We start from the raw sequence: 22639 nt of genomic DNA, 5'->3' as shown, positions 1-22639 counted from the left end.
GTTTCAGATCCGTTTCCCCAAATCAATGATCTCAAAGCCATAGCCAAGCTGCTAACTAGCACAGTAGGAAATTTGTTTCTTAACAGTATGTGATTTTAAAACAAGTTTATATTAAAATATACACAAACGTAGTATGGGATGAAAACTTAAATTTTACAAATGTTTTTACACATGTATTCCCCTATTACATCAATAATTTTGTTTACAAGTAAGTTTCACTTTATCAATAAGAACAAAGCTGGATTCAGGTCTTCTAACACCTGATTCAGTGATCAGTCCACTTTTCTACTATCTAATATTGAAACAAAAGTTTAGCCATTACCATATGTAACCCTAAGGATTTGTAATTTATTCTAAATTTGTCCTAAAAAACTGAATTACTTAATACTCTTAACATACTCATAAATAATGTAAGTTTAAGTATACATTTCTCTTTAAACAGATCTACTTCAGTAGTATGTGTGAACAAAATAATTTTCTTCCAAGCAACTGACACTTCATACCTTTTGTCTGATGCTGTGCTGTGCTGAGTTGTGTCCAACTCTCTGCGACCCCACAGACTGTAGCTCCCCAGGCTCCTCTGTCCATGGAATTTCCCCCACAGAATACTGGAGTGGGTTTCCATTTCCTTCTCCAGGGATCTTTCCAACCTAGGAATTGAACCCATATCTCCTGCATCTCCTGTTTGGCAGGTGGATTATTTACCTGGGAATATCTACCTTTTGTTTAGTACTTTTAAGAAAATATGTAGGTGGTTACTTTAGAAACAATTTATGTGCAAATAATTTATGTGCTATTCATACATCCCATTTTCCAAAAACGATTAGGAATTTTTGAAAAGAAAACCACACCAAAAATTGTAATAGGCACTGAAGTCATGGAAAAATAAAGTTTATTCTACTAGGAATGTCAACTTGTCACTGAGTATTCTCCAAAGTGGAAATTACACAGTGCCATTTCAGGAACAGACTGTTCAACTCACCCTCAACATCCACAAATGACTATCACAATAGTTAAACCACATCAAAACAGTCCAACATAATCAGGCTTCAATATATTGGGCCATTATGTTCTTCTAAGATGCTAATAAACCATAACCAGAAATATTAAAATTGAAAGAAAAGATATTACTTGAGGCTAATTATCATACAGATTGTTAGTTCCTTGCTGTATCCCATCCAGAACATTAATAAAGGAAATATTTTACTGCAAAGAAAATTTTATTTTATATATATTACTAGTCATGAATTTGTCATCATGACATAAATGCTGCCCAGTGCCATTAAGCAAATGGCATGACCATTTTATGTCCACAATTCACTTCTCTATTTACAAACATAGTTTTCATAATTTATAAAAGTGTATCTCTCAGTGAAGGTTGAACATTGAGATGCAACCTAGCATCCATAATATCTGCTGTTCTGCAAATATCAATGTAGGACAGAAGTATTTATTCCCCTTTCATCTGAGTGACCTTACGTGGGGAAAAAAAAAAATTCAACAATTTACAAGTTCTAAGCTTCCAAAGGAGATTTCCAGATGCACTTAAAAGAAATGCTTACAGACAGAGTTTTAAGAAACATCTTCCATGTCCACATCCTCTTGTAATTTCTGTACCATTTTGTCTTCCAGCTGCTTTCCTTTGCCTTGAAAAAAGAAATTAAACTCATTGATTTGGTGTGACCTTGTGGAAGTCATGTCCACACTTATAAAGAATCTTGGCTATTTTAAAATAACATTAAATATTCCTAAATAATTTAAGAATAGTAACTAAACTCACACAGGTCTTATGACTTGCCACACATTTGCTCATCTCACCTTCGTGACAACCTACATCTCAAAAATGAGAAAACTGAGGTCCAGAGACAAATCAATCAGTGACCTGGTCACTTGGCTAGTAAGTCCAGTAAGACAGAGGGGTTGGATGTAAACCCTGGCCATCTGGAGCCAAGATCTCTGTTCTCAACACTGCACTCTCTATCTCAAAAAGGGCTACCTAAAATCTTAGATAATAACAGTTCCTTTCTATTGTTTTTGGGGTGTCAGTCCATATAATCTATATGTGAAACAATGCTCCAGGATTCTTTTTTTTTTTTTTTAATTTGGTACAAAAAAGTCCTAGCTGGGACTCTTGCGTAAGTCTACCCAATATGTTGTTACAGAATTTGACTTAACTAAGATTTAGGCATAGCTAAATCCAACCAAAATCTCTCTCCTTCTGATAGATTGTACTCGGTGCCAGCTGAGGAAAAATACTGGTTTCCTAGCACCTCACAAAAGAAATTATGCACACAAACGACTGCCCAAGTGAGTGCCTACCTGTAAGTTACAGAAGGACAAGCGAGGCTTTAGCACAAAACTGCAGTTCTCAAACTGAGGTATCAGAATCACCTGGAGAGCTCCTGAAGCACAGAGGTCCAGATCCAAGGGGCTTGAACCTCTGTGCTTAATAAGTCCCCCAAGTAATTCCCACACCAAATGAAGTTTGGGAACTATTAATATGAAACATTGTCCTTTTAATCAAAACAGGTATGAGGCAAATTTAATTATGACTCAAATAATTTTGATTAACTTGGAAAGTGTTTTTACAGAAGCTAGGATTTTCTGAAGGGAGAAAAGAAACACCACACGCAATAAACTGAATGGAACTCAGAAATGCACTGAATCAGTATTTTTTATAAATTACCAAGTCATATCCTAAATGAGAGAGAATATTTACATGAAAAAAAAAATATTTATCCTCAAAAAGTTGGCTGGTACCCAATTACATGGACCACAAAAGCTTTCCATTTCTCTACAGAAGGCAGAGAGCTCCTGTGTATGCCTACTTACCTGCAAGAGGGGCCCGGATAAGATGGATGTTTTGCTTGACCTCTTTAACGTCCTGAACTTTCTGTAGTTCTTTATTTTTCTTCAACCTAGGATAAAACACATCAAGGCCAAAAGCTCAGTTACTAAAACCTCTTTAAAAGACATTAACTTGTAATTCGTAAAAATTATATTTAGTTAACCACACAGATGAGAAATGGGAATATAATGTTTCTCGTTCCTCATTAGCTTAATGATTCCTACACTCCCAATTTGCTCATTCACTGTTATTTCTAGTGCCTCGTCAGGAATAAATTGGGGGTTGAATATGTATTTGCTTAGTGAATGAAGAAATGTAACTGCAACAAAGAATTAACAAGCCTTAGAGATCACAGACACAGAATACAAACCTCTAATCATTAAAGTATCTGTTCTCTATTTGAGGAGAAAGATATAATCTCTGTGTTACCTGTTTTTTAAAATCATTCAGTAATTACAAGAGCACGAAACACATGAGACATTCAACAACAACAAAAAAAGTCAATAGATTAGTTCTCAAGCATTTGGGCCCCCTTTTTTTCATAATTAAAAAGGTTTAAAGCCAAAGAGCTGTTGACACATGCTTTTCTATGACAGACGTTTATGATGACTAGATCAAAAGTGATGTCTCTTCTAAAGAAATAGCCAGTTTCAAGCTGGGGCAGGGGAAGTGCAAGATGGTACTAGAAAATCTTAATAGCCATAAAGCAAGAAAGCACCCAAAGAATGATGAGGAATTGTCAAAATGACACAGAGCCTGCCTGAAAAACTCTCACTGGCCAACTTGGGGTACTTAGAACATCAAAATAAATAATGATAAAGAACTGTAACACACTGAAGACAGTAAGAATTAGTGTACACACCACACATATGATGTGAATAAATGAATAAAATAATAAATGTGGAACTGGGAAAAAAGAAAAATGTTCTTTCTTGGATAAAAAAGCCAACTAATAAATAGGAAAGGATGAAATTAGAAAAATCACCACTTGGCAATAATAACAATAGTAACAGATTCAGGCAGAACACTGCTGCTAAGTCGCTTCAGTCATGTCCGACTCAATGTGCAACCCAATAGATGGCAGCCCACCAGGCTCTGCTGTCCCTGGGATTCTCCAGGCAAGAATACTGGAGTGGGTTGCCATTTCTTTCTCCAGTGCATGAAAGTGAAAAGTAAAAGTAAAGTCACTCAGTTGTGTCTGACTCTTCGCGACCCCATGGACTGAAGCTTACCAGGCTTCTCCATCCATGGAATTTTCCAGGCAAGACTACTAAAACCAGTAGATACCACTTTGAGGAGTAACAGGTTCTTTGCTGAGTGTGTCTCCCTCAAGATGCACTGATTACAAAGAGGGGAATAAAGCAGTAAAGTAGTTTCCTCCATTTCCAGGGGAGAAAACTAGCAGACACTACTTTAACCAAGTGATAAAAGTTAACATCACCAGTAAGAGGCAACATGTACCTGGAAGACACATTTCTGTGACAGTCTGGCCAAAGATGCCTACCCTGAATCTAATCATGAAGGAAACAACAAACACAAAATGAGAAACATCCTGTAAAGTAACTAACCTGTACTCTTCAAAAATGTCAATGTCATTTAAGACAAAGGCGAGAAACTGTCTGGGTTAAAAAAGCTTGAGGAGACATGACTGCCAAATGCAATGCATGATAACATGATTTTCTGCTGTGATGAAGGACATTATTGGAACAACTGGTAAAATCAAGTAAGGTCTATAGATTAAATAACAATATTTTATCAGTGATAATTTTCTGATTTGATAACTATACTGTGGTTATATAAGAGCATGTTCTTATGTTGTATACTTGATACCAAAATAATGTTGTGTGTCAACTATACCTCAATTTTAAAAACCACACAGAAAAAGAACATACTATTTTTAGGACATATATACACTGAAGTATACTTAAGAGGAAAAGGCATGATGTCTTCAACTTACTGCACACAGAGTTAAACACAAAGTAAATCTGACAAAATGCTAACAGAATATACAGAGTTCTTTATACTATCTTAATAGTTTCTGAAAGTCAGAAGTTATGTGAAAATAAAGATATTTTAAAACATTCATACCTGTTCATTATAAATTTAGCTTGTCGCTTCTGTTTGATCTCTTCAACTCTCTTCATTGCATCAACTATTAAAAAAAATTCATTAAAGTTAACAAATGTATGTACATTCAAGCCAGATGATTATAATCAACAAGAGCTTTAACAATCACCTCTTTATCCTGATTTAGAAATGGACTAAACCAAACAAACTCACTGCAAAAACAATTCCTACTAAAGCTGACAAAAGTACGTCTCTTGGTTAACGTCACTTTTGACTCTTTCCCAAGTATCATTTCTTTAATCTTTACTTTGCAAAAGCCTTTATTACTAATAAATTTTCCTTATACTTGAAACCAGTCCAATACTTTTCAAATTTTATTCTACAGAGAACTTGGATTAATGACATTAATCCCATTCTTAGTTTGTCATCTCTATAAATAAAGACCCCTTTCCTGGTAATAAAAGCTACTTTTTTCTTCAAGTACCTGAGCTATGATCTCATTATGAATCACATTATATACCTGAAATATGATCACATTACAAATATTGGTAGAATAAACCTGTCAATTTGCCACATTCTTAACCACTAAAATCCAACAACTGTTTTGGAAAATTTATACAAGACCCTTGGTTATAAGGCAGTTGAGTCCAACTATACTCTAGAATCTGTGTAAGTACTGTACAATGTAAGATAAATCACATATGTAATTTACATTTTCCAGTAGCCACATTTTTTTTCAAAAAGTAAATGGGAACAGTTCAAAATTAAATTTAAGGTACATTTTGTTTAACCCAACATATTCAAATTACTGTCATTTCAACATGTAATTAATATAAAGAATTCTTTACTGAGATTTTATGCTTGTTTTCACACCAAGTGTTCACAATCCAGCATGTATTTTACATTCACAGCACATCTCAATTCAGACCAGTCACATTTTAATTGCTTGGCAGCCCCTCTGACTGGTGGCTACCATACCGAGCAGCACAATTCCCAACCAGATTCTTAAGGTGTAGTCTGTGTATCTGAGTGGGGCAAACGAATGAGGCTCTGTAGTAATACCTGAACCAACTACTGTCTAACAAATAACAAAATAGGAGTTCTCAGTAAAATGCACTGAGAGTATATGCCCTGTTCATCTTCATATACCAGAATCAGTGGTTACTGATTGTAAAGGATTTCTCAGTATTTCTCAGGAACAATAAAAACATCATGATACCAGCACAGAGGGTCTCAGTAACTGAATATCCACAGATGATTAAACTAAGATATGCACCTCAGTTTCCACATCAAGCTGAATACCCACCAAATAAAAGTAGTTATAGATAAAAATGGTCTGGAGCTGCTATCTTCAAGTAGGAACAAAGAAGAAAACAAAGGCCAAAATGAAATAAAACTCAATGGAGTCCAGAAATGATTTAGACTCTTTCAATAAAGTCCCCGCCAAAAGTGCTTCCAGGAATCAACTGAATAATCCTGTGAAAAATGTACAGCCCCATATGGGACCGATGTGTTTGTGCATACTGTGAAATGATCAGCACAGTAAGTCTGGTAGAATTCTAAGTCTTAAAGAGACTTCTAGTTAACAAACTACCTCACCTCCACACCAAAGACTAGAAGAGGCTAAGGCTGCATAAGCAGGCACGGGGGAAGAAGAAAAGGTAGGGCCAAGGGCCTCACACTACACATATACATGGTAAAATCTTTAAGCTAGATTAAGAAATTAAGTTTTACTACATATGAGAATTTTTTTTAAATTAAAGCCTCGTGAAGTTGATCAGTCGTGTCCGACTCTTCATGACCCCACGGACTGTAGCCCACCAGGCTCCTCCACCCATGGAATTTTCTAGGCAAGCGTATTGGAGTGGGTTGCCATTTCCTAACTTAAATAAGTAAATGGACAGAAAGAGCTAGGTAAGTAGGTATGCAGACAGGTAAGAACTAAAACATTACTGCTTATAGTTTAGTAGCCTCTAACTTCATTTTCACTCAGGTCAAACACTTAGAAATTCTCTTAGAAAATTTGTAATTATCATGCTTACATGCTGTATTTTTGAACTTTACAGAATCACTAAGTTTCATGAGGTATACAATACTTGTATCCCTAACAATACTTATATCCCTAAACCAAATTATCTAAACTGGCAAAGTGTGTTAAGTTTTTTGTATATCTTAACTATGTTACACCTCCACAAAGTATTCTACATCTCTATTTTTTTGTTGAGATATTTGACTGCTTTTAGATCTCTGTGCAGGCACTTCAAATTACAGCAAATTTAATAATTATGCTACTTTAATAATGGATACAGCAATCAGTTCTGAAAAGAGTTGGGATAGCTTATAATAAAAAACACAAATACAGCAGAGCCATTGAAATAAGGATAAAACTATAAAAACTAGGAGAAGGCAGTGGCAACCCACTCCAGTACTCTTGCCTGGAAAATCCCATGGATGGAGGGGCCTGGTAGGCTGCAGTCCATGGGGTCGCTAAGAGTCCGACACGACTGAGCGACTTCCCTTTCACTTTTCACTTTCATGCACTAGAGAAGGAAATGGCAACCCACTCCAGCGTTCTTGCCTGGAGAATCCCAGGGATGGGAGAGCCTGGTTGGCTGCCGTCCATGGGGTAACACAGAGTTGGACACGACTGAAGTGACTTAGCAGTAGCAGCTATAAAAACTAACCAATTAAAAGAATAAATTTAATATTTAAACAATCAACTGATATTAAAGCTATGGTAATATCCCAAACCAGTGTCTCCTGAAAACTCCTCATATTCCCTTGTGACTTACTGGTTTTATTCCACAGTTCTCGCTGGTATTTGACAGGTTCATTTCTACGTTTTTCAAATTCAAATGAATTATCCTGTAAAAAGAGGGAAAATATGGTTTTAAGAGAGATAGAAAAGAAGCATTTCTTAAAACTTTTTCTCCTTTTCACATAAGTTCTAAGTATTTCAAGCTACTGTTGTTCTCAGTTGCTCAGTCATGGCCGACTCTTTGTGACCCCATGGACTACAGCATGCTTCCCTGTCCTTCACCATCTCCAGGAGTTTGCTCAAACTCATATCCATTGAGTCGGTGATGCCATCCAACCATCCCGTCCTCTGTCGTCCCCTTCTCCTCCTGCCTTCAACCTTTCCCAGGATCAGGGTCTTTTCCAATGAAAAGCTATTTAGCTATTTCATTTAGATACACAAGACTCTGTTCAGATCACAGTAACCTCAGCCATGACAAGGTAACTGGTCACCAGCAAATGAATATGACCTAGCATTCTTCCTTCACTCATACAGTTGCCACCTGTATTTGAGATGCTACAGTTCTATTCATCCATACTGAAAATTATTTTTGTGACAACGATCATGATCTGGCCTTACAAGTTGTCAAAAAATATTCTTTACATTCACTGAAAAACTTCAGGTGTTAAGAAAGCCAGAAAAGGACTTCATAGCAACTACTTAAGACACTGCTTTTACAGAGTGGAAAGGTGGGAAAAAGTCATGGGTTTGGTGGAAGAGAAAGTACAGCAGGGAGAAGACAGCTGAAAGATCTCCCACCCTCAAAAACAACCTGTGCAACAGTTTCTCCTCCTTCCTTTTCAAGGATAGAGTGTGGCCAAGCCTCAGTGGGACCTCATACCAACTCAGTAAGAGCAATACTTGTGGGGGCTCATCTCATGAAACTCCCTCACCCCGATTCCTCATTATTCCTCCTTACACCAATATCATTAACTAAGTTCTCTGCTCTCAGACACAAAGTCCAGCTAAGAAAACTGAAAAACTGATAAACAAGTTATTACAAACCTCATCCGAGCCCTCACTGCTACACAAACATCCTTTTATCTCTTAACTTCCTTTCAAAATCCTTAAGTAACAGTTTCCGACTTTAATCCATTTAAATAATTCTCCCCTTTGTTACAAGAGCTAAAAATACTTTTTGGAGAATAAGAAAAATCATTTCTACAAACTAGATTAGGAATCTTTTTTTCCTTTTCAGAATTCTACAGATTTATAGTTTTGGGGATCGTGTGAGAATGAGATTGCCAAAGCCAAATACAAGTCAGTCAGTCATTAATCACTCTATGGGAAGCCTTATTAGAGTTAATTGATACTAACTCTAATTAACATCAATTGTTCCCCATCCAAAAACTAAAATTTTGAAAACTATAAAAACTATACTGATAGCTAAGTGTACTCACCACCGTGAGCTCTTTACCAGCTGCTTTCCGGAACGCTTTAGTCCATCTGACCTTGCGAGGATTGCGCTTCTTTTTGAAGTTTTTATGGCACTTGGATTTACAGAATCTGAACACCTATTTTAAAAAGTGTTAAAATAGTGAAAAGACAATATTAAAAACTTTTATGCCATAGGACATTACCCCACCAGACAAAATATACTATAAAGTCTGAGAAATAACAATGGTTCTCACTCACAACTGCTTCTACTTAAACAGCACCATTTAGAAATACGAGACGTATCACATGAAACGCAAATTGAACTATTTTTTGACTATCAAACATCATTATGACTAAGACTGAGGGCCCCCAAAATATGGTTAAAAACTAGCATTTTTATAGAATAACAGTAAAACCTTTACTATGATCTTGAATGAAGGGAACAATTTTAATTAAGTCATTTATTTAAATCCATTTGCAATTCAGAATAATTCTCAAAATTCACTTTGTATATATATCTCAATGAGGGGGGAGGGGTAAAGTTCCAAACAACCATTCTGAAATGTCCTTTGGTTCTTTTCACTGTTGCACAAAATAATTTCCCAAAAAAGCAACTAAAACTGGCTACAGATTTGTTTTTCTAAAGAATTTATTCAGAGATCTACTAGGAAGATTCTTCACTACTTTAATTCTACACTTTCATCTCCAAAGATGTGATCCTTTAATAGTGTTTACAATTTAATGATGATTCAAAGTGCTCCTAAGTGACTTACTGGGATTTATACATCTAAAATGCATCATTTTGTTACTCTGTCTTAGAAAAAGTTACAATTTGTATTACTAGAGGAAACCTGAGAGAAAAAGTATTATAATTGAATCTGTGGACCTTGGCAAAGAAAATTAAATTGAATTATCATGCTTAGATGTGATCCATTCAAAAAAAGGCCAAACTAAGGTACAGACATTTCAAGCTAAGAGACTCAGCAGTAAGGAATTCGCCTGCCAAAGCAAGAGATGGGTTTGATCTCTGGGTCGAGAAAATCCCCTAGAGAAGGAGACAGCAACCTATTCCAATATTCTTGCCTGGGAAATTCCATGGACAGGGAAGCCTGGTAGGTCCATGCAGTTGCAAAGAGTCAGACACAACTTAGTGACTAAAACAACAATAAAGCCTCTGTGTGCGGGTGCACATAAATCACAAATCACAATACTTTTCATTTTATGTGCACTGTTCTATGAGGACCTTGAAACAGGTCACTAATCACATTAGGACATAGATTTCTTAGAAACAGTCAATACTAGAGAATTCCCTGGTGGCCCAGTGGTTAGAACTTGGCATTTCACTGGGATGGCCCTGTGATGGATCCATGGTCCAAGAACTAAGATCCCACAAGCAGTATGGCAAGGTTAAAAAGAAAAGAAAAGGAAGAAACAAATGGTCAATGTTAGATCAATTTAATCGAGGGCCAGACTTCCTGGAGAGCCCTCTCTATGTTCTTGAATTAATTTCAAACAGCTAGAAAATATGTGAACTACAGTAGTTTTCTGGAATGCTGCTGCTGCTAAGTCACTTCACTATAAAATCATTATTGGTAAAACTTCTTTTGCATATTTCCAGCCCAAAGTACTACTACCGTTTTAAGTAAAAGCCGTCCTTGTTTAATATCTACTAGACAACTCCTACACAAGTCCTCACTGAGAAGTTTGAACTTTTCTAGGTCTTCTCAGTTCCAAAGAAAGACAATGGGAAGATACAGGGAAGCCTACTTAAACTCTGTATCTAACAGACTCACTTGAAAAAGCATGATAAAGTATCTGAAGAGACTGGAGTCAGTGAGATGGGATGGGGATTCCCAAATAAAGAGCAGCTACTATGTGCTGGATGTTGCAGTAGGTGCAAGAAGTACAAGAATAATTAAAACACAATGCTCTACCCTGAGACGCTTAGTCCAGTATTGTGATAAAGTCTCACTTTGCAAACAAGAGAAATAAAGATCAGACTAGGATATAAATAATGGGATATGGCTATACACAACAATCAAGTATAAAGTAACATGTAAATACACATTAAGGAGTGATTAAATCTCTACTGGGGTAGGTGGTGGATGATTCTGTGTGAGACAAAGCTTCATAGGCTCAAATTTCCCTTCTAATCTAGTCCTTGAGCACCATCCTCAGTCTTCAACATGCAAACAAATGATCCATCTGAGCTTCACAGTTCAATACTTTTTATGCCACTAATTCAACAAAGAATTATTAAGCACACCTTAAGAGTGTACATGTTTCTGTTTGCAAACTATGAAAATACAGAGCAGTAATATTTTACCCTGGTTGCTCAGACCAAAAAGAATCTGCCTGCAATGTAGGAAACCCAGGTTTAATCCCTGGGTTGGGAATATCCCTTGGAGAAGGGAATAGCTATCCACTCCAGTATTCGTTCCTGGAAAATCACATGCACACAGAAGCCTGGTAGGCTACACCGTCCATGGAATCACAAACAGCCAGACACGACTAAGCAACTAATATTTTCACTTTTTCCAGTATTTTAATTAGTAACACACTAATTCTGATTTCCCTGGTGGGTCAGCAGTAAAGAATCCTCCTGCAATGCAGGAGATGCAGGTTCAATCCTCTGTCACCAAGGACCCCTGGAGAAGAAAATGGCAACCTACTCCAGCATTTCCATCAGGGAAATCCCATGGACAGAGGAGCCTGATGGGCTACAGTCCATAGAGTCACGAAAGAGTCAGACACAACTTAGTGACTAAACAACAACAAACACTAATTCTACTCTTAAGAAGCTACTTGAGAAGCATAAGAGGGGAGATGTCTGTGAAAGATGGTCTCAAAAGCTACAAGCATAAATGGAGAAAAAATAGGAGGCTACAAAAGTGACAAGTGCCTAATCTGGGACCAGGAAGGCAGAAGAAAGCTAAGACACCACTATCCTTTGCAAAGGCAGCATGGATAGGACCTATAACTAGATACAAAGAGTGAAAAGATTCAACGGTAACTCTCAGTTTCTAGCAGAACTATCTAAGCACATGACTATTAATTCTGAGAGCAAAAAGAGCTGAGGTAATAAGAACTCTCTTTCAGGAGGCTCACTGTTAGGTACAAACAGGATTTCTCTGTCAAGTGGGAAATTCAAACCTGGAACTAGGATATAAAGATGTGGGAAGTATCAACAAAGGAAAAAATGAGGTGCTTGGTCTTCATTAGTGCTTCTGGGCCTCTACATCTTATTTCCCCAATCGACTCTGTTCTGGATACACTGGTCTTCCCTAGAGCAAGCGAGCTTCCAGCTAACTCAACACCATTCTTGCTAGCAACACAGACTTCCTCATCAACCTGAACTCCCACTGTATCTGCCAGGTCAACACCCAACTTTAAACAGCTCCCACTGTCCTAATTTCCATATCCAGCTGACAAACACTGATGGACAAAAATCATAAAATTATGACCACCAGATAATCTACAATGCCATAATGCCTACTGTGAATTACATTTCAACCCAGTGATCATTTCATTCACTGCTATAAATTCTTTGTCATGTTCCTGAGAGGAGGAATTAAGAATCACTTACATACTCTTTCAGGTTCCCAAATACACCTTTGGTGCCTCATTTCAGCAAGAACTCTTACTCCTAATTTAGTGAGGTCAGTATTTTTCATACAGAATACACATATAAGGTGAAGAAGTACAAACTGTAACTCCTGAGCGTGTCAAAATCACCTCATTGAATATAGATTCCTAGAGCCTCTTCCCTTCCCCTTGCTGCTGCTGCTAAGTCATTTCAGTCATATCCGACTCTGTGCAACCCCAAAGACGGCAGCCCACCAGGCTCCCCCATCTCTAGGATTCTCCAAGCAAGAACACTGGAGTGGATTGCCATTTCCTTCTCCAATGCATGAAAGTGACCCTTCCCCCTAGACATTCCAATTCAACAGATCTGGTGGGAATCAGGAGTTAGTTTTTTCCACAAGTGTCCAGTGATTCTGAAGCAAATATAAGAGAGCTCAAATTCTGAGAAACAACATTTTGAACAGAGGAATGGAATTCATTCTGGTATGAAAGGCAAATCCATGTATTATTCCTAAAGCCTTTCACAATGAGGCCTTATAATGACCGTGCCCAACTTAAGATGGTTCAACTTTACAATGGTGCAAAAGTGATACACATTCAGTGGAAATCATATTTCAAATTGTGATCTTTCCCAGGCTAGCCATGCAGTAAAATTCTCTCTGATGCTGGGCATCTGGCAGCAAACCAAAGCTCCCAGTCCACAGAGTGAACAACTTAATAGTTAGAATCATTCTGTTTTTCAATTCCAGTAGAGTATATCATAAATTACATGAGATATTCAACACTTCATTATAAAAGAGGCTTTGTGTTAGATGATTCTGCCCAACTGTAAGCTAATGTGTTCTGAGCATGTTTAAAGAAGGCTAGGCTATATACAATATTCAGTAGATTAGGCTTTTGCATCTTCGACTTACAATGGGTTTGCCCAGAAACAACTCCATCGAAAGTCCGGTAACATCTGTATGTATCTTGTTTTCAGACGTACCTTTTTAATATAGATTTATATTTGTATTTATACCTACCCCAAGCCTCTATCACCATCTGTAATCCGTCACTTCCTTAAACAGAGAAGTAACTGCTCCTCTGTCCCTTTGCTCAAATTGTTCATTTCCCTTCCTCCTAAAATGCTTTCCCCTCCTGCTCTTAAACAAAATGCAAGATACAGGATAAAAGCACCTCCTTTCAGTGTCTTTTCACATACGTCCTTCTCCAAATCACCTCCAATCACTTCATAAAACGTAACTCTGCTATCAAGTCATACCCAACATTTCTATCAACCTCTACACACTACGGCTGACCGCAAGTCTTATACATCTGTATAGAGATGGACCTCAGCAAAGATGCTTGACCCGGCATGCGTTCAGCAAGGTTTACGGAATTGAAGAATGTGGCCCACATACAACAGTGGGCCAACAGACTCCCAGCTTCCCCGTGGGCTCTGGCTGGAATCGTTCCTCAACCTCATTACTGCCGGCCTCTCCCAAGAGCTGCCTAGTGACCAGCTCTGCTCGGACCACCTAAAGGAGAAACTCCCCCAGCGGGAGCTGGAGGTCCGAGTCCGTAGTAAAGCCAGCCTCACGCGCCGAAATCCCAGGCCAAACCCCACGCCAAGTTGGTAGGCGCAGAGTAACCCCGCGCCGAGCGGGCACGGCTTCAGCCCGGCGGGAGCGCAGCTAAAAGCGCCCCACTCCCCACCTCCTCACCTTGCAGTCGTTACGAACGAACATCATGCCGTGGCCTGGGTAGATAGGGCCCGAACAGAAATAACACTTTTCAATCCGCATGTTGAATGCGCGTGGGGACTCGCCGGCCGAACGCCCAGCTGAAGAGGAAGTGACGTAGCCCCGCCACAGGAAGTGATTCTCTTCCCAGTTCTCCAGAAAGAGCATCCGGAAAAGGCGGTGCTCTTCAGGGCTTCTGGAAAGCGAGCCGAACGTGACTGCGCCTCCCCGTGGCCGCGCCGGGAAAAGCGCTGCCGTTTGGGGCAGGCGCAGAAATGCAGTCCGGTTGGCAGCTGGCAGTCTGGACAAGTGCAGGGTTCTGCGCCTTCTGAACTGGCTGTTACAGCGTCTAGTTTTTCCACTTACCGTATCATATTAAGTCAGCATTTACTCATGTCTTATATATCCTGTCTCTAGTTTGTGCTGTTCCCAGGCGGCTCTCCACACTTGGCTAGTCTCTAGGAACTCATTTCTCCACGGCTCGAGCCCCGCCGGATTCCAGTCCCTAGAGGACTTGCCTGGTGTCCACGGAGGGAACTTGCTGCCCCGCACTGCAACCGAAGCTGCTGAGTCTCAGGCTCGCAGGACTTAATCAGCTGTGTTTTAAAAACTTGTAGTGGTGGTCTTCTCCACCTTTACTCCCTCTCCGCCTTTTAATTAATATGCATATATTTAATTACTAGACATAAAAAAATCACCATTTGTACAGGAAATTGATGCTTTTGAACTGTGGTGTTGGAGAAGACTCTTGAGAGTCCCTTGGACTGCAAGGAGATCCAACCAGCCCATCCTAAAGGAGATCAGTCCTGGGTGTTCATTGGAAGGACTGATGCTGAAACTGAAATTCCAATACTTTGGCCACCTGATCCGAAGAGCTGACTCATTTGAAAAGACCCTGAGGGTGGGAAAGATTGCAGGCAGGAGAAGGGGACGACAGAGGATAAGATGGTTGGATGGTATCACCGACTCAATGGACATGGGTTTGGGTGGACTCCAGGAGTTGGTGATGGACAGGGAGGCCTGGCGTGCTGCGGTTCATGGGGTCATAAAGTCGGACACGACTGAGCGACCGAACTGGACTGAACTGAAGCCCTAATACTCCCTCTCTCTCGCTCTCTTAACCTCTCTGTACCTTATCTCTCTGTGCTGAATTCTGTGTAATTTCCTCCGGTCTATCTTCTAGTTTGCTGCTGCTAAGTCGCGTCAGTCATGTCCGACTCTGTGCGACCCCATAGACGGCAGCCCACCAGGCTCCCCCGTCCCTGGGATTCTCCAGGCAAGAACACTGGAGTGGGTTGCCATTTCCTTCTCCAATGCATGAAAATGAAGAGTGAAAGTGAAGTCGCTCAGTTGTGTCCGACTCTCAGCGACCCCATGGACTGCAGCCTTCCAGGCTCCTCTGTCCATGGGATTTTCCAGGCAAGAGTACTGGAGTGGGGTGCCATTGCCTTCTCCGAACTTCTAGTTTACCCATTCTCTTTTCAGACTTGCCATTTAACCTCTAATCATTACATTCTGAATGCCAGTGGCTACATTTTCCATACATGGAAGTCTTTTTCTAAATTCAAACCAGTCATGTATCTTTAATAAAGTCTTCTTTCCCCAGACATTTCAATTCCTTTTATGTTTTTAATTATTTTTTGATCTCCATCTGGTAAGCATATTATTTGAAGTTCTTAAGTCCCATATTGCTGGATTTTGGTTCACTGGCCCTTGCTCATGTTTGGGGCTGAAGCTGGTGGGGAAGGAACAGGTTTTCATTTTAAATAGTGAGCTCATCCTTAGTAGGTGTTTTCTGTAAAAATTCTGTAAATTCTGGGTGGAAATGTTCCCTCTGAAGAGATTCTGTTTGCTTCTCCCAAGTAATCCAGAGGTATTGCCAGTCACAAATTATTTTATGTTAGCGTATGTTCATTTTTTGGCTTAAACATTTCCAGGAAAAAAAGAAAAAACAGGAGAGGAGTAATGTAAACTTGAATCTTAAACCTGTGTAAAAGCACACTTATGGTTATAAATTCACAGGGGAGATTAAGACATAGACCAGGCCCTGGCTTTGAGTGTGTTTGGGGTTAGGCCCTCCATTCCAACATCCTACCTCCAAGGAATCCAAAGTTTTCTCTCATGATGGCATGTAGCCATTAAAGCTGAGCACCTTGATTACTGATCCTGCAAAATCCAAACCAAAAGCAAACCACATCCAGTATCAGTTTGTTACAAGATCCCACTGTTGTTGCTGATGTTGTCTGTTTTGTGGAGGAAGAGGGATGGTCTCTAGGTATTATCCTTACTTTCTTCAGAGATCAATAGTTCATTTAAAAAATACATTCATTATATTTTATCCAGCATCATCAAGTACCTTATAATAGAAGAGTTTTCTAGTTCTAAACTCATCCATCTTGCCAAAAATAGAAGACCTGTAAATACTATATAGAGTTTTCCAGGTTATAAGAAGCCAAGCAAAGCATTCTTTATTGTGCAAAAATAAACAAATGGGGACTAATCAAACATATAAGCTTTTGCATAGCAAAGGAAATCATAAAACAAAAAGACAACCTATAAAATGGGAGAAAATACTAGTAAACAATGTGACTAACAAGGGATTAATTTTCAAAATATACAGACAGCTCCTACAACTCAATATCAAAAAAAAAAAGCAATCAAAAAGTGGACAGAAGATCAGAACAGACATTTCTCTAAAGAAGACAGGCATATGAAAAGATGCTCAACTTCACTAATCATTAGAGAAATGCAAATCAGAACTACAATGACATATCACCTCACACCAGTCAGAATGGCTATCATCTAAAAGCCTACAAATAATAAATGCTAGGGAGGGGGTGGAGAAAAAATAATCTTTCAACATGGTTTTTGGGAAAGTAAATCCGTGCAGCCACTATGGAAAACAGTATGGAAATTTCCTTTAAAAACTAAAAATAGAGTTAGCATATGATCCAGCAATCCCACTCCTGGGCATATATGGAAAAGACAAAAACTAATTTGAAAAGATACTTGCTCTCCACTGCTCATAGCAGCACTATTTACAACAGTCAAGACATGGAAGCAGCCTGCCCCCATTGACAGATATATGAATAAAGAAGATGTGATAAATAGATAAAAATATATATACACACACACACACACACAATGCTTGGCCATAAAGAGAATGAAATAATGCCATTTGCAGCAACATGGATGGACCTAGATATTATCATACTAAAAAAATTAAGTCAGGCAGAGAAAGATAAATACTATATGATATGTCTTAAATATGGAATCTAAGAAACAGTACAAATGAATTTATTTATAAATCAGAAACAGACTCACAGACATAGGAAACAAACTTATGGTTACCAAAGGGGAAAGGAGGAAGGAGGATGAGGAATATATTAGAAGTATGGGATTAACAAATACACACACTACTGTATATAAAGTAAACAACAAGGCCCTACTACTATAGAGCACAGGGAACTATATTCAATAGCTTGCAATAACCTATAGTGGAAGAGAATCTGAAAAAGAATAGACACATGTATATTATATATTAATATATACTTATATAATATATATATAATGTTAGCAAAAAATTACTTTGCCAAAACAGATTGTAAATCAACTACAGTTCAATTTTTAAAAACTTCTAATTGGGAATTTCCTGTTCTGTCCAGTGGTTAAGGCTCCACACTTCCACTGTGGGGGCAAGGGTTTGATCCCTGGTCAGGGAACTAAGATCCTGCATGCCATTTGGAATGGCCAAAAAAAAAAAAACCCCAAAAGTCCATATTGAACATTTCTTCAATGGATCGTTAGCTATCTTGGTATCAACTTCAAAAGATCAAGAGTATACCTCTCAGAGTTCCTATGCTATGCTATGCTAAGTCACTTCAGTCGTGTCCGACTCTGTGCGACCCCATAGATGGCAGCTCACCAGGCTCCCCCGTCCCTGGGATTCTCCAGGCAAGAACACTGGAGTGGGTTGCCATTTCCTTCTCCAATGCATGAAAGTGAAAAGTGAAAGTGAAGTCGCTCAGTCGTGTCTGACTCTTAGTGACCCCATGGATTGCAGCCTAACAGGCTCCTCTGTCCATGGGATTTTCCAAGCAAGACTACTGGAGTGGGGTGCCATTGCCTTCTCCATCAGAGTTCCTTATCTCTTATAATAAACCAATATGGACTTATTATTTGAGAACCTTTCTAAACATTTTGAAGTCTTGGAGTCTTACTTTGAAAACTCTTTCATTTGACCCTGCTGCATCTTAAGTCCTCTATTCAGTCCAATAGCCATTTGAGGACCTACCATGTTCCAGGCCTTTTCCGGGTAGCAGCAACACAGTTTTGAAGAAAACTTCCCACGTCCCTATCTTCATGGAGCTTATATCTTAGTGGATAGAGACAAACATACAAAGATATTGACTGGTGATAAGTGACATGTACAAAAACAGAGCAGAATAACAAGGCAGCGGGGGACAATCTGATAGGGGCCGTGAGAGGGAGTGACTGCTGTTTTAGAGAAGGTGATCAGCAAAGTCCTTTTGGACAACACGACTTCGAATTGTCCTACAGGGTGGGAGAGGGAGCCATGTAGATATATGGAAGACAAGCATTCCAGGCAGAGGGAACAGCAGATATTCCAGGAACACACTTGACTGCTCCAGGGAGGCCAGTATGCTCACAGAGGAGTGAGTGAGGTAGACAGGGTGGCAGGAAATAAGGTCAGAGAGTCCATCTCCCCATATTCCCTCCTCATCCAGTTAAGTACCACACCCTCCCCAATGCTTCTTGCATCCCACCTCTCAGCCCCAGCCTTAGTTCAAGCCCTTACCATCCTTGCTTTGTTCACCTGTCAACAGCCGGCACAACACTTCATGTGCTGTCGGTGCTCCATCTGTGTTTGATGATGACATGTGTGAGTTACCTTCTCCAGAACATGTTATCTTGGCTGGTCCCTCATCAAGTACCTAATGGAATTTGTGTCTCTGAACGTGCTTTCCTTGAGCATTACATCCTCTGGGTTGAAACTTTCTTGTAAAGGGAAATGAAGTTATGTTCACACATAAATGACAGATTAGACCACTTTTTTATTATAAGCTTATCTGGCACAAAATTCACTGAAGATATACTTCACTTTTACAGAAGCCTGTAAATAGAAAAATACACTGACACACAAAAAAAGTTTATGTTGGTGCTTCAAAGTAAATTTAAACACGATTTCCAAAGAGAATACAGGTTATTGATGTCAATAACTAAAAATGGCTCTTGTGTGCACACTGTCTCATGTATATGTTTCACTGTGTATTATGTTTAAGGCCAATAGAATCTGTACGAATTGCTCGTTTGGTTCCTGATAGGCTGACACAATACAGATATTGTTTTCTTTTTCACTATACAAATAAATCATATAAAATGTTCCCTGGAACATAGCTATAAAATTATTTCCTCCACTTCAGTCTTACAGCAATTTTACAAGGCACTGCTTATGATGAGGACCCTGATCCAGAAATGGCTGGATCTTTTATCACTAGGATACACAATTCAAATGCATAGGACTCAGTGACTTCTTAGTATTTTAAGAAGTCTAAATTTTAAGGATAGAAATATATAAGATCTTACAAAGCACAACTAAGTTTCTTAAGCAGATGGTGGAAGGGCAGTGGAAAAAAAAAAAACAGGACAGATGGTCCATAAAAAGCCGTTTGAAAATTATCATGTACCAGTAGCTACTTTTCATCACAGTTTTATTTTTCTAATTACAGTTATGCCATCACAAAATACATTTATTTTTATTCTTTATTTAAATTATAATGAGTGGTATTTCTTCCTAAATAGCCATTAAGTTCTTTGGAAATGTTAATCTACTTAAACTACTTTAATAAATAAGAATTTTCCCCTTTGATTTTTATAAACAACTGCCATGAAGCATATTTTGAAACACACCTTTAATTTGGTAAAAAAGACATTTTGGCAGTGTGGAAGAGTACATGACCTTGGCAAGATCCAGCAAGTATAGTAAATACCCATGATCTCAGTGAAAACTACAGGCTATAGAATATTTTGTTTTTCTATTTTGAGACAGAATATGAATGTAATTGCTTAAATACAAACATCCATCTTCCATCAAACAGTATAAACAGACATGTTATGTAATTATAAACTAATTCCTTCAATTCCACCCGTATAAGAATAAAACAAGTTTCAAAGATCAACAAGATAGAGCCTGATGGTGAAAAAAAATGATGAGTCGTTCATAAGCTAACTGAAACTGCAGCCTGAGGATGCCAGACCAACATTATAAATATAAAGAAAAAGAAGCTAAATATTTGCTTATCACAAATATCTTCAGCATAAGCACCAGCTATGTTCAATATGGCCAGCACATAGGCCAAGTATAAATGCACATATCACTGTGAACTAAAGGCATAAAAATCTAATTCCCTGACCCTTCAATCAACCTTTCAGAGCAAAGGGAATTGAGCAGGGAGCCAGAAGTCCCCACTTCAGTCGCTTACACAACACTAAACCACCCTAGTCCTTACTCTCAAGGCCCTTCCCACCAAAAATAGTCACAGTGAGCATGAAATCGATCAATCCAGTTTATCCAGGGCCTATAGATATGGCCAACCATTTCTCCTATATTCATTTTAAAGAGAATGCTTACATAAATTATACTCAAGACATTGAACCATCATTTGTGTATATTCTTATTTAATATTTAAATTGTTTAGATGACATTTTAGAAAGTCCCCTGTGGTGCAAGAAGTGACTTAAATTTGTGTTAAGAACGGATATTACATCTAAGATCTTAAAGGTGAGACTCTGGGCCTATGTATGGTAAAGCAGTCATTATATCTTCAGTCATTATACATAATAAATGCGCTGTTCTGTGGCTACAAAATCCTGAATCCTTGAACGATCTACTGCCATGGGGCTAATATTTTATAAGGCACTTTTGGCTATGTGAGATATTTTGCCTAACTCTCAGGCTGAATCTTAAAGAATATTTACAAAGCTGCAGCAAAGTAATTTTAAAACGGGATGCTTTACTGATAGGTCTAATTGGGATGGTGAGAAGCAGTTTGCACGCAAGGCCTGTTTGCCTCTCTCTGAGTCATGTATCACCATAGGGAAGGTCACAGACATGGGCCCCTCGAATGGCTGTTCAGCTCACTAAGCCCCCTCAACAGCCACATGACCCCTTCTCCTTTACTTCGTTCAGCTGATCTGCAGAGGTGTGACCGTTGGAACGCACCACGCCTTCGGGAATCCAGGACTTGTCCACACACCGTTCCATTCGCTTCATTATCAGGTCCAGGAGCGTCTCAATAGCCTGGTTTATGTTTGTCCCATTGGCAGCACTAGTTTCAAAGTAGGGGACTCTGAAAGAAGCAACAACTTGGGTTACAGCGTGTGGTGGGAAAGGTCAGTGACCTTTGCCCTTGATAATTCAACTTAGAAAATCAGAAGAATATAAATATATAGGACAAGAAAGGCATTTTAGCACATTAAAAAGTAAAATAATAACTGACACTGCATTCCTAACAGAGATGTAAAACTTCTGGGAGTTTTTATCCCCATTTCACAAATGATGAAACTATAGCTCAGAAAGATGAAGTAATGTGCCCAATTTCCTAATGCTAGAAAGGAGTGGAACCAGGCTTTGAATCCACAGCTGTTCAAGTGTAACCAACTCAACCATAGGCTCTACTGGTTCCAAATTTACATGATGTTGTATGAAGTTCTCCAAAATAGAGAACTCTCACTTGCTGTCAATGGGGGAAAAAAAACAAGCTGACATGAGACATCAGAGATCCCTGGCCGTATTCGTCAAGGGCTTGGCCCCTTGTCAGCTCCGGGCGGTATTCCTGGACCACACCCTTGAAGACAAGACATTCTGAATTTTATAGCACTTGAGGGTTCCTCAAGCATATCAATCTTAAGTGTGTTTATTTTGTTATCCCAGGACCTGAGATTAGGTATAATTCTTTAGTAACTCACAAAGCATCGTTTCAAAACTATAAGGTTATTTTTCACATGTTCTTAAGACATCATCAGTCTTCTTGCAGTGGTCACCCTTCATACTTGGTCTTTGCAAGGGGATTAATCAATTACCTGCCAAATTCTTCCCCCTTCTTAATAAAGTCATGAAAATAATGATATAGTTATATTTTCTTCACACTGTTAACTTCATTCCCACCACTTAGTAAGGAGTCTGACCAAAAATACTCTTAGATGTAAAAACTACAAAAGAAA

The 22639-nt window shown here is 38.8% G+C and overlaps 2 protein-coding genes across 4 annotated transcripts in view; both read right to left on the bottom strand.

Annotated features, from left to right (window-relative positions):
- Positions 1–875: 875 nt before the first annotated feature.
- Positions 876–14524, bottom strand: RSL24D1 (ribosomal L24 domain containing 1). The gene is made up of 6 exons (XM_027553961.1): positions 14378–14524; positions 9113–9226; positions 7708–7780; positions 4937–5000; positions 2833–2918; positions 876–1646 (listed from the first exon to the last, which is right to left on the bottom strand). The coding sequence occupies exons 1-6, from the start codon at positions 14456–14458 to the stop codon at positions 1573–1575; spliced, it is 492 nt and encodes a 163-aa protein (XP_027409762.1). The 5' UTR covers positions 14459–14524; the 3' UTR covers positions 876–1572.
- A 4926-nt stretch (positions 14525–19450) lies between these two features.
- RAB27A (RAB27A, member RAS oncogene family) overlaps positions 19451–22639 on the bottom strand; it is an 80933-nt gene continuing 77744 nt past the window's right edge. For all 3 annotated transcript variants that reach the window (XM_027553959.1, XM_027553958.1, XM_027553960.1), the window contains one exon: positions 19451–21765. In XM_027553959.1, the coding sequence (XP_027409760.1) occupies positions 21567–21765 (199 nt within the window). In that variant the 3' untranslated portion in view covers positions 19451–21566. The remainder of the gene's footprint in view (positions 21766–22639) is intronic.

Source organism: Bos indicus x Bos taurus, chromosome 10 (assembly GCF_003369695.1).
Source record: "Bos indicus x Bos taurus breed Angus x Brahman F1 hybrid chromosome 10, Bos_hybrid_MaternalHap_v2.0, whole genome shotgun sequence".
NCBI lineage: Eukaryota > Metazoa > Chordata > Mammalia > Artiodactyla > Bovidae > Bos > Bos indicus x Bos taurus.
This window is presented reverse-complemented; position numbering and strand designations above follow the sequence as displayed.